Genomic DNA, 11,562 nt, shown 5'->3' on the forward strand with positions numbered 1-11,562 from the left:
TTCGAACCACTTGTTCGAAGTAAAATTTCTTCGGACCACATGTATTTGGCTAAATTGACAATGCATCGAGTCGTCAGAAGAAATTTAAATTTAACAAGAACCAAAGACTTCTTTATTTGAGTGAATACAAGAATTACTGTCTTGTATTATTCTATTTGTGTTAGGAAGGGCATCCAGGCATTAGAAACCAAAGTGAGTGAAACAGAAATGGAGTCTGAACAGCTCCTGTCAAACCATCCAACCCATGCCAGCATAGAAAATGGACATTAAAATGATGATGAACAGACTTAAAACATTTCTCTAACAATTATTATTACAGAGAAGGGTTAATAACTTGAAATCAATTACATAAGGATTGTGTAATTTATTTCAAATGACCAAACTATACACAAAACACACGTTAAGTTGGGTCCAGTTCTTGCTTTGAGAAAATAGAAAAGAAATCCCAAATTTCCCACATATTCATTGCAGGTAGAAAATGAGAGGCTGGTGCTCGTGTGCCGTTTTTATGAAATGGCTCATGTTCTATACACAGCACTAGTATTTTATCAAATAATGATTTAGTACAACAGACTAGATCAGTCACAATACCTTTTTGAAATGGTAGGGGATGGGGAGAAACCCTCCTATTAATAGGAGCATTTAGGTGTTCGTGGTATCAGAAATAAGGATTTCCTGATTGTGGAGTCAAAAGTAGAGACAATCAGTTTAGAAGCCCAAGGATCAAGTCCTGCCACCAACACCAAAACCTTGAAATGTTCGTGACATCACACCTCCCTTCAAAACAAGCACCATGGCCAATCAAGTTCATCAATATAATATGAACATTATGCCGAATCACCACAGTATAAAATGTCTCTGAGAGAGGCCAGTAACATACTGAATCCATTTGACCCTGTTCTGAAATGTATCATCATTTTTACCTGCTTACATCAGTCGAACAGAATTTACCAAGGTAGATCTACAGATGGATGACCTTTATGTGGGGCCAACCCAAACTGTTTCCAAACAAGGTAATTTTCCCCCATAGTTAGACATGTTTTTTTACAGACACATCAACATTGCTTAACGTCCATTTTCCATGCTGGCAAGACACCAATCGTCTATTGTGGCATGCTTTTCAATGGTTGGATGCACCTCCTAACACCAACCACTTTACAGAATGTGCCAGTTGCTTTTTCACGTGCCACTAGTAGAGGTGCGTTCATGCAGCACCAGCATGAGTGCATTTTGTGGTGCAAGCACATGTAAAGGAATAGCCTGTACGTATGGATGACAGCGATATTAAACAATTACCTTGCTTCACAATCACATGGTTTTGGGTTCAGTCTTACATATGGCACGTTGGTCAAGTGTATTCTACTATAGTCCTGGGCTGACCAAAGCTTTGTGAGTGGACTCGGTAGATGGAAACTGAAAGGAGCCCATCATATATACACAGGTGCAAGCATGTATGTGTCAATGCATTTGCTGTCTCCTTGCCTCGATATCACCTAAGTTGTAAATGAGTGCCACTGTCATGAAAGTGGCATCCATTTCCAATCTTCTGCGAAAACATGTCTGCTTAAGGTGACAACGCCACCTTACCTGGAGAAAAATCTGCCTCTACTAATACACCCGACTCGCGCAAGCACAGAAAAGTGGACATTAAAACAATGATGATGAAGACAGCCAAGACTATAGAAGATATTATAATGGTATCAAGGCAAGGCAATATAGATAAAAAAACAAAAAAACCCATTTAAGAAAAGATAAAATATTTACCTTGAAGTGTACACGTAGGAGAGAGCCTCTAGCCTTGGCAGCTGTAGTAAAGAGAAAAAAACATTAGTGCCAAAATTATCGGAGACTTAAGGTTAAGGATACAAAATCCTTAATAGTTAATTTTTACCAATATAAGAAAAGCACGATGTTAGAACGTCATTGTATATGAAGTGAACACAATAGCTGTATTTTAACACTACCATACAAGGGACATAACTATGCAACGCTGATAAAATTCACAACAGTATTACCATACATTGATTACTTCAAATTCCTATTGTACTGACTCCATGTCATGTGGATTTATTAAAACACTTGATATATTTTTCTTGTTAAATCAAGAGACTCCAGACTTGGCAACACAAAAAAAAAGCCATCCCCTTGCTGGCATCATGTAAAAAGCACCCAATACACTGTAGTGGTTGGCATTAGGAAGGACACCCAACTGTAGAACCCAAGCTAATACAGACAATTGGAACCTGGTGCAACTCTTCAGCTGTCAAACTGTGTAACTCATGGCAGCATGGAAAATGGATGTTTAATGATGATGTATATATACATATACACACGACCTGCCCCACCAAAAGCAACAGAACCATTATCAAATCAAACCTATTATGTATTTAATTTTGATGTTAAAATCTTCCATGATAATTCATATGCAAAACACCAGCTTAACGACAAAATTACTCTAAATTAATTAAAGCAAAGGGAATGCATTTCCACAGAAATACGATACCAACAGGTAAACATAACTATCAAGTGATCTGCCTTGAAATATCTCTGATGTCAGCTGTATAGAGAAACACATTATCAGGCAACTGCCAGAATGATTGGAGATTTACCTTACATTAGGCTTCACAACTATAGTTGCCATGTATGGCTCTGTGGTTGAGAAGTTCCAACTCCTGGTTTGAGCTCAACCCACAACACTTCAGAGAAACCATCTTCAATCATGATGTAGATTAAAGACTTGAGTGAAATGTAGATGTCATGTATGTTATTATGCACACACACCCGTATAAAGTTGCTTATGTAGCCAATTACTTGCTCGTCCAGTCTGTTGGAGAAATTCCTCAAATTATTTTAATTGTAATCTGTATATCAATTTGAAGGGTTGGATAGCATATTCCAATATTCCCATTCACACTGGGCTTTCTCCCACCTTTAATTTTTTTTAAAAAACCCCACAAATGTAATATTTCTTGCTTAGCCCTTTCACATTTTAACCAGCCACATTTGACCCAAATATTCTACATTTTATGTCGAACCGCTCTTACTGATATTGTAAAAATGCACCACCACATCACCAGAATCTCAAATTTACGGGATAAACATATGATTAATTCAAAGCAACATGAATAATTGTGAGACTTACACTTGCTAAGGTTTTCGGGTTCACACGAGTAACGAGTCATCTTTTCAGTCACTAAAAATACAAAACAATGAAAGATTAGGAAAAATACATATATATTAAGCAAGGGGTGGGAGGAAGGAGAAAGATGCAGACTGACTGACCCATACCAGTAATTGACCTGTGCAGACTCAAAAGTTTAGTAATATTCTAGTAACTTATTTGCTTTATTTGTCAAGTTACAAAAGCAGTCTATCATTCAAAGCAGAGGCCACCATGTTGCAGTCCGAAGCTGCCTCTCTGCTAGTTCTTTGGTCCCATACCAATACTATTCTTGTCACCGCACTGTTATGGCTAGACATGGTTTGTATTATTCTATAATATAGAGAATATTCCTCATTTACATGGAAAGCAAATTCAAAACATGTAAACTGAAACAATGGCAAGACTTCTTTTTCTACCCCTCCCCCCACTATTTTATTTTTCGACACAAACCCCCTTTTTCGGCTACGGAGAATACGAAGCTGCAAAGGGTTGGTGATAAGAAGTTGGAAAGACTCCACCCCCACCGTCTCATTTTTCTCCCAAATTTGTTTATTAAAAATTTTTTTTTGCCCAAAACCCCCGTTTTCGGATACGGAGGTTCCGGAAAATTGGCATTGTGAAATCCACCACCCTCATTCTTAAATTTTGACTTTGTTAAACCCGTCTCGTCTATACAACTATAGAAAAGTAGACATTAAGACAACGATGGTATACATAAGATTAGACAAGCAATTACCGCCGGTACAAAACGGAAGGGACCATATAGAAACATGCCGAACTCCACAAATGCCTTCACCCCTTTTTCTAGCTCCAATCCCATCACCCCAGACACACTTATATAATGAAATAGTAATAATGTATCCCCTCTACACCAAGAAACCTGTTCCTTCGCTCACACTTTAACCCAACATCTCCCAGCATAAAGCCGCCGTCCTCTTTACTGTGGAGTCAGATCCTGTAAAAAAAAAATAAACCACACTTGGAATATTTGAATGTCAACAGGAATTCGAAGCTGTGTTGGTTTTCTGCCTACAAAATTGCAATTAACCTAGTCCCTTGTTTAGTAGCAAAGTTTGTTTACGTCCGATGAAGCCACAGGGGATAAGTTCGAATGTACTTCATCTTATAGCAGAAACAGTCGTAAGCTAATGAAGTTGATGACGTTAATTAGTGTACCCTTGTTATTTCGTATTTCACATATATAATATAGGACACTGTGACGCCAGCCAAGAACCAGAAGTATACGTGGTCGCTAGACTTGCTAGAAACAATAGCAAATTCAGTGAAATCACGTACTGCAATATAGTCCTACATACAGCATGAAATACACATAGATTAAGAAAAAAAAATGCCGGTACTGTTAGCAATAAAACTTTCCCCAGTACAACAATGCAGGAGACATGAAAATAGGTAAATACAAATATATGTGGCATAATTGAATCCGTCTAAAAGTGAGACATAGAACAGTTGAATGTTCTACCGACTGCCACTGTCTCTGGACCTCATAATTAACTCAAAAGATATGCAACCAATGTGGATCAGTCAATCAACAAAAACTCTTATTGTTAATAGATTATAACACACAAGTCAATGGGAATATTAATGTCTATGTGTGTTGGTCTTACAGCATGTGCACATTTCTGAAAGCGAAATATCACTTTAAACTGCGGCATATTAATCAAAATTAAACACAAATAATAAACATTAGATAATTATCGTCGCTAATACAAAAATAAATGTAATTTTATCAATAGATTAATCAAAGAACAGATCGATTCAAATCTGGCAGTGAAATTAGACAAGACATACCTCAGTTAAGTACCGGAAGAGAAAGACCTAAGTAGACAGGATTCTGGGTAACTAAGACGAATAACTCTGACAATTTCCGGTTTTGATGGTAACTCTCTAGCATATAATCTCGAACCGAAGTTTCATCTGAACCAAAATGTTAATTTCCTTTCGTTAAAATTTCATTTATTTCATCACTTAATTACTTTAAACATTCGCCTGGCGACTAAAATATTATTAAATTTGTTTCCGCGTTGTTTTTATTGTTTAATAGTAGCCAATCGTTTAGGTGGGGAGGTAAAAAAAGGCGAGTGTCCTAGATAATTAAGCAGTGAGTCGTTGGAGAGGTAACGATAGAACCAGTATGACATTGTCAGGTTATTAATAAGTTGGCAGGTAACCCGACGTCTTCTTTTCTCTCTCTCGTCCTGTACGTCATTTCCTACTACTATTATGGGCTGCCCTATACACAGCACAACAAACATTTCCCCGTAAGTCTACTTCTTGCCAATTATGTGCATTTGTTGTCTCCAGCAATCATTGTTCACCACCTGAAATTGGGGAGAAGTGTGGACACTGCTAGTTTTTATTCCGTGCCAACCAGTTAAAGGATTATATCTGCTACCACCCACACAGAACACGTTCCATTTCTCACTGTTGACTATCGATGAAATGAGAAACCATTTTTGAAAAACTGCCGATCGCACTAACTAGAACCTTCTTATCTCCATCAACTACAGTTCAGTCTTTTATTATTATTTTCTTAATTTTCCATTCTCTCTTTGTGTGTATATATAATCACATATAAACATATAGACGGCACACATTACACCGCACCGCGTGTTACTATCACTGTAGTCGTAAGGTGCCCCCGCCGCCAACGACAACACGGACACACGACCAACGTCTAAACATTTCCACCTCTCTAGTGGACTTTAGTGTCTGTCTGTCTGTTTGTCTCTCTGTGTATGTAATGTACATAAATATATATATACATGCTAGCTTCCTCCGTCACTTATTGCCAGGCAAAGAGTGGAAGCTGTTGTTTCCTTGTTAAATCTAAAACGGTGGTGGTGGTGCGTTTAGAGGAGACGAAAACAGCCGCGTTATAATCCTACGCTTGCTAATGTTGTCTGTGACAACGAGCTGTTTAAACTATCACAAAACACCCCAGTCAACAAACAACAGCTGAATCAACCATTAACCACAACCGCAGTGTGGGGGAAGTATTAATGATATAGAGAGGAGGAAGAACAAGGAGAGAAAGTAACAGCAGAGAAAGCGGAAGAAAATACAAGAAGGAAAAGCCACACATTATCCGAGGACATAAATATCGATATATATATATATATATATATAGAAAGAGAGATTATATAATATATATATATATCTACAGAAATATATATTTTATATTTATTAAGCTTTGAAGAAACATCAACTATTTTGAACTTGGTGAAATTAGTGGAGAACAGCGATTATTTTTTCTACATCTCTATACCTTCGTCTTCGTAATCACAATTGGCCGTTGTGTGAATCTTTATGAGTAGGAAGTAATCGCAATAGTAGCACCACATACACACTACCAGCACCAGTTCCAACAACGTCTCAGAAAAAAAAAGGAAATTAAATAAATATATATATATGTGAAAACAATTGCTGCACCCCGGAGGGAGAGGTAATATAAACCAACCCCGAATGAGATCCTCATATCCAAAACCTTGAATGACTCTGGCATCAGAATGTGACAAGGTACAAACTTGGATCTATCGGCCGAGATAAGTACATCATATATAATATATATATATATATTATATATATATTGATAGCTAGTTTTGTTGAGAGAGGATTTAATCGATCAGTTTCGACATAGCTAAACATTAGAGCGAGAGTGGAAATCGATCTAACCTAAAAGCGAGACCTACCCATACCTATTACACACTCTGCTTCTCTAATCACCTCTATTACTCTCGTCTTTCATCTGGCATATGTAGTTTAGTTTTATTAGTTCGAATCACGACTCTAATCAGTTTCTTTTTTTTTTTTACACTCCCTGTGTGAGTGAAAAAGAAAAATCTAGTAAATTTTCGTTGTCGGTAAATACCGTCCATTATTAACCCTGAAGACTTCAAGTGGACACCAGAGCTGATCAGTGGTTCAAAAATGAAGAAAAAACCCAACCTTACACTACCTCCTTCCGTAGCGGAGCCCCAGAATGACTGTTCTAATGAGTAAGTATCACTCTTTTGTACATCTTTAATTAATTACACCCACTCATTCGCTGTGAATAAACCCATACATACCTTCACACCTCTATCTCGATAGATAGCTATGTGTTCCCACGACAAACCGACCTTTCCGAAATTATCCGACCATCTATATCCATACACACGTAACCACATCAACATATATCTGTATATATTCCCATAATATGTGTAGAGTGAATTGTATATGTGATAGTTAAAAGACATTACGGTCGTTATTCAAATCGAAAATTCAGATATATCATCTTAAAATATTAATAATAATTATAATTAAGGTATCGACAGTAACACTTATCTATTATTCAATATTAACCACCCACACAAGAAAATATATTTTAAATTTAAAAAGAAAATAACATGAACAAATACAGCAATGGAAAAAAAGAAACATTACATCTAAACAAGTAAACATTTATTCATAAATATATCCTCATTAATATCAATCCAGTCTTTGGTTTCTTTTCCTGGAATTCCATTTACCATATTTCGTTCCAAGAAACCACAAGAATCTGTATTTTCAACAGTTAAATTGTCTAAATAGGAACTGAGAGAGAGAGAGACCGACCGCCTCCCGCCATCACCTTTTCTGTCGTCATTACCACCACCACCGCTGTCGCAGCTGCACTGCAGTGCTTGTTATGTAGATTCATTAAGTCCCCTTAATTAACCACATCAAAGGCCTAATTAAGTAAGATATTTAGAAACAACAGTTGTATATAGTTTAGCAAGCTTACTGTTTGCTATCGATACTGGCATTTCATTAAATACTCTTTAAAATACACGGAAGGTGAGAGAGGGTGTTGTTTTTTCTTTCTTTTACGTGTGTCGGTCATTTGACTGCGGCCATGCCGGAGCACCGTACACACATTTATACGTATAATACACCCATGTACTTGTCTATAGTTAGTTTCTCAAACTGTTAAAAATAACAGCTAAATTATTTAAAATTATGGCTATTTTTCTATTTGATGTGAAGAAACGTCAAGTAAAATTATATTTTACCATTAATGAAAAAACTGAAATTAAAGGGTTGGGCCAAAGGATTACGCTGGGCAATCTGTACTAGGTATACATAAGGGCTAGCTGATGATAGGTGGAACGTCTTTAGTGATAGATCTGATCGATCAGGCCTACCAGGGTTAAACGAAAACACACACACACATATATATATATATATATATACACACATTAGACACACCTACCTATATGTACGTACACACTTAGAAATATATATATACATATATTAGATACACCTACGTGCATATATTAAATATATACACACCTATATAGATAAAAGGCGGCGAGCTGGCAGTAACGTTAGCACGCCGGGCGAAATGCTTAGCGGTATTTCGTCTGCCGCTACGTTCTGAGTTCAAATTCCGCCGAGGTCGACTTTGCCTTTCATCCTTTCGGGGTCGATTAAATAAGTACCAGTTACGCACTGGGGTCGGTATAATCGACTTAATCCGTTTTTCTGTCCTTGTTTGTCCCCTCTGTGTGTAGCCCCTTGTGGGTAGTAAAGAAATAACACACCTATATAGATAAGGGCATGAAGATCACAATTTTGAGGGTTTCATACGTATGAGAGTTCAGTACCTGGCTTGGGCACATGCGCGCACACCCACACACACACACACACACACACATATAAACGCACGCACGCACAAATATGGGTGGGGTGTGAAGGGAGGAGAAATTCTCCGGAGTAAGTTTCAGTTGCCATTAGAAGAACTTTTCAATTAATTTATGCGGAAGATATCCTGTTGATGGGAGAAGGAGGAGGTGGGGGGGACATAAAAAAAAACCATACCCCTTGTTTGACCTGTTGATTTCTGATGTACCTTATTAGAAGAGGTAGGAAGAATTGTGACATCAGTGTGGCCAGTTGACCCCCCACTCTATATATAATGTTGGATGTTTTATGCAAATATCAACTGATTTCTGTATGTAAATCAGGTGATATAATTAAATGTTGTTGAAGGTTGTCTACGACTTGTTTCTATAAATTCTATGTTTATAAATGTAGGATTACTGTTTTGTATGTATGTGTGTGTGTGTGTATATATATATGTATATATATACTTATATATATAGATCCTGAATATTGAAAATGTGTTTACACAATACATACAATGTTAAAAGCATGCACATATGTTAGTGACCTATTTAGCATTGACGGTGTGTGTATGTGTATATAAACATACACATGAGAAGAGTTACACCCACAAACAAGCACGCACATGCATATAGATATATATGACCTACTTAGCATTAATCATGACATGCATACATGTATGTATGTGTAATACACACACACACACACACACAGTGAGAGAAAAAAGTTTGGTAGAACAAACGAGAAATAGAGCTTAATATAGAAATATCTATACATTGATATTTGTTATTTGTAGAAAGATACAAAAGTGACTCAACCATCAGTTTCCTGTATGGGATTTATTCAACACAAACCTCTAAGCCCTTGAGTCACTTCTATAACTTTTTCCGAATAAAAACTGAATGTGTTAACATATAAACACATGTGCACATATATTTTGTCGCTCGCTATATTCATCCCTGTGTTTCTGTTTGTCCTTTTGTCACTTTGCATCCTCTCTTTCTCTCCCACCTGACTTACTCCTCATCGTTTTATTTCTCATCTATCCATGGTTTTATCATACTGTTACTCAGTGTCATTTCTTCCTCCATAACCCACTCATATTTACCTTTATCTTTTGCCCAAACCAAGACTCAGAATTTATCAATCTTCCATACATGCCCAACACTCACTGCATTCACTTCCATCTCCTCCTCTACCCATCTGCCACTCTCCTATCAAACTTCTACAAATCTACCTATTCAGCTATCCCCGAACCTCTGTTCCTGTTTTCTCTTATGTTCACCATCTTGTACCTTTAGGGTGTGCCCTGACACCTTATCTACCCCATCTTTTTCTCCCTTTCCTGCTGGAGTAGCCATATATTTCCTCTACCACAAGACCTCCACTCCTCTTCCTCTACCATACTGATACCTGGCACAAAACCACCTCTTTCAATACTACACTCCGACTCTGTCAAGGGGCCTTGTCCTGCAAGTTATTCAGTGACTTCACTAGTGCTGGTGCCACAAGAAAGGTACTCTGTACACACTGAAAAGTGATTGGTGTTAGAAAGGGCATGCTAAACCAGAGCAGACATATGGCACAGGTAGAACAATTTGACTGGAACTGGTAAGCCTGAGAGCTGCACCAGGTTCTTGTCTCATTTGGCATGGTTTCTACAGCTGGTTGCCCTTTCTAACACCAACCACTCCAAGAATGTAATGGGTGCTTTTTACATGCCACCAGTATGTGTGCCATTTTCATGACACTAGCAATGGCCAACACTACGATTTCATGAGTGCCATTTGTGTGACACTGGCAACGGCCATGATTGCAGTTTCACTTGGCTTGACAAGTCATGTGTGTATCTGTGGGGCAGGTGCTGTGACAGTGCGTTACTACATCCACTATTTTTGGTGATTCCCCACTTCGGGGCAGGTGACACCTTTGCACCACTCGAACGACAACCCTCCAATTCATAGGTCTGTTCGGATAGTCATTGGTGAGGTTTTTTTTTACGAGGCTGGAATGCAAATTCTACCTCAACCACTTTTAGCCATCTTTTATGACTTGTGGAGGAAACGGCATTTTTCTGACATGCTAGTCCCTACACATCACATATGTACATACATAAAGGCTAAAGACCCCGTTTGGTCATGAATGACCATGGGATTGCACCTAGAAAGTTCCCCTCTGAGACAAGTCTGGGCAAGGTTGTTTATGGAAAACCAGCAGTCACCTATGCATACCGGTCTTCCCTCTCCACACCACCGATATTATCCAAGGGAAAGGCAAAGGCCGATACAGCTTGGCACCAGTGATGTTGCAACTCATTCCTACAGCTGAGTGAACTGGAGCAACAGGAAATAAAGTGTCTTGCTCAAGAACACAACACAACACAACACAGCCTGGTCTGGGAATTGAACTCATTACCTCATGATTGTGAGCCTGTTGCTCTAACCACTGACCCATGTGCCTCAAACACACACACACACACACATGCCAGCATGGAAGGTAGACATTAAACAATGATGATATACATACCATGCACTCATACATGCATACAAGTACACATACATTGTATATACAAAAGATATTAGTGACCTACATAACATTGGATATGTGTGGGTGTATACATTAAAAGCATATCCACATGCCTGTGTATTGTGTATGGTATATATTTTTAGTAGCTTAGCACTGGTGATATGTGTGATATATATATATATATATATATATATATATATATATATATA

At 37.9% G+C, this 11,562-nt stretch overlaps 2 protein-coding genes across 3 annotated transcripts in view; one reads left to right on the forward strand and one right to left on the reverse strand.

Annotated features, from left to right (window-relative positions):
- Positions 1-5,066, reverse strand: part of LOC106880851 (60S ribosomal protein L17) — a 9,945-nt gene extending 4,879 nt beyond the window's left edge. Inside the window, exons 1-3 of one of the 2 annotated variants that reach the window (XM_014930990.2) lie at positions 4,973-5,066; positions 3,143-3,193; positions 1,765-1,805 (exon numbers count right to left, since the gene is read on the reverse strand). In XM_014930990.2, the coding sequence (XP_014786476.1) occupies positions 1,765-1,805; positions 3,143-3,182 (81 nt within the window). In that variant the 5' untranslated portion in view covers positions 3,183-3,193; positions 4,973-5,066. Of the gene's footprint in view, positions 1-1,764; positions 1,806-3,142; positions 3,194-4,788; positions 4,817-4,972 lie in introns of those variants that run through there. The other variant, XM_052973305.1, reaches the window with a different exon arrangement.
- A 58-nt stretch (positions 5,067-5,124) lies between these two features.
- The window catches only part of LOC106880850 (dual specificity mitogen-activated protein kinase kinase 1), a 62,949-nt gene continuing 56,511 nt past the window's right edge, over positions 5,125-11,562 (forward strand). Inside the window, exon 1 of the mRNA XM_014930988.2 lies at positions 5,125-7,179. Coding sequence (XP_014786474.1) covers positions 7,112-7,179 — 68 coding nt within the window. The 5' untranslated portion in view covers positions 5,125-7,111. The remainder of the gene's footprint in view (positions 7,180-11,562) is intronic.

Source organism: Octopus bimaculoides, chromosome 15 (assembly GCF_001194135.2).
Source record: "Octopus bimaculoides isolate UCB-OBI-ISO-001 chromosome 15, ASM119413v2, whole genome shotgun sequence".
Lineage (NCBI taxonomy): Eukaryota > Metazoa > Mollusca > Cephalopoda > Octopoda > Octopodidae > Octopus > Octopus bimaculoides.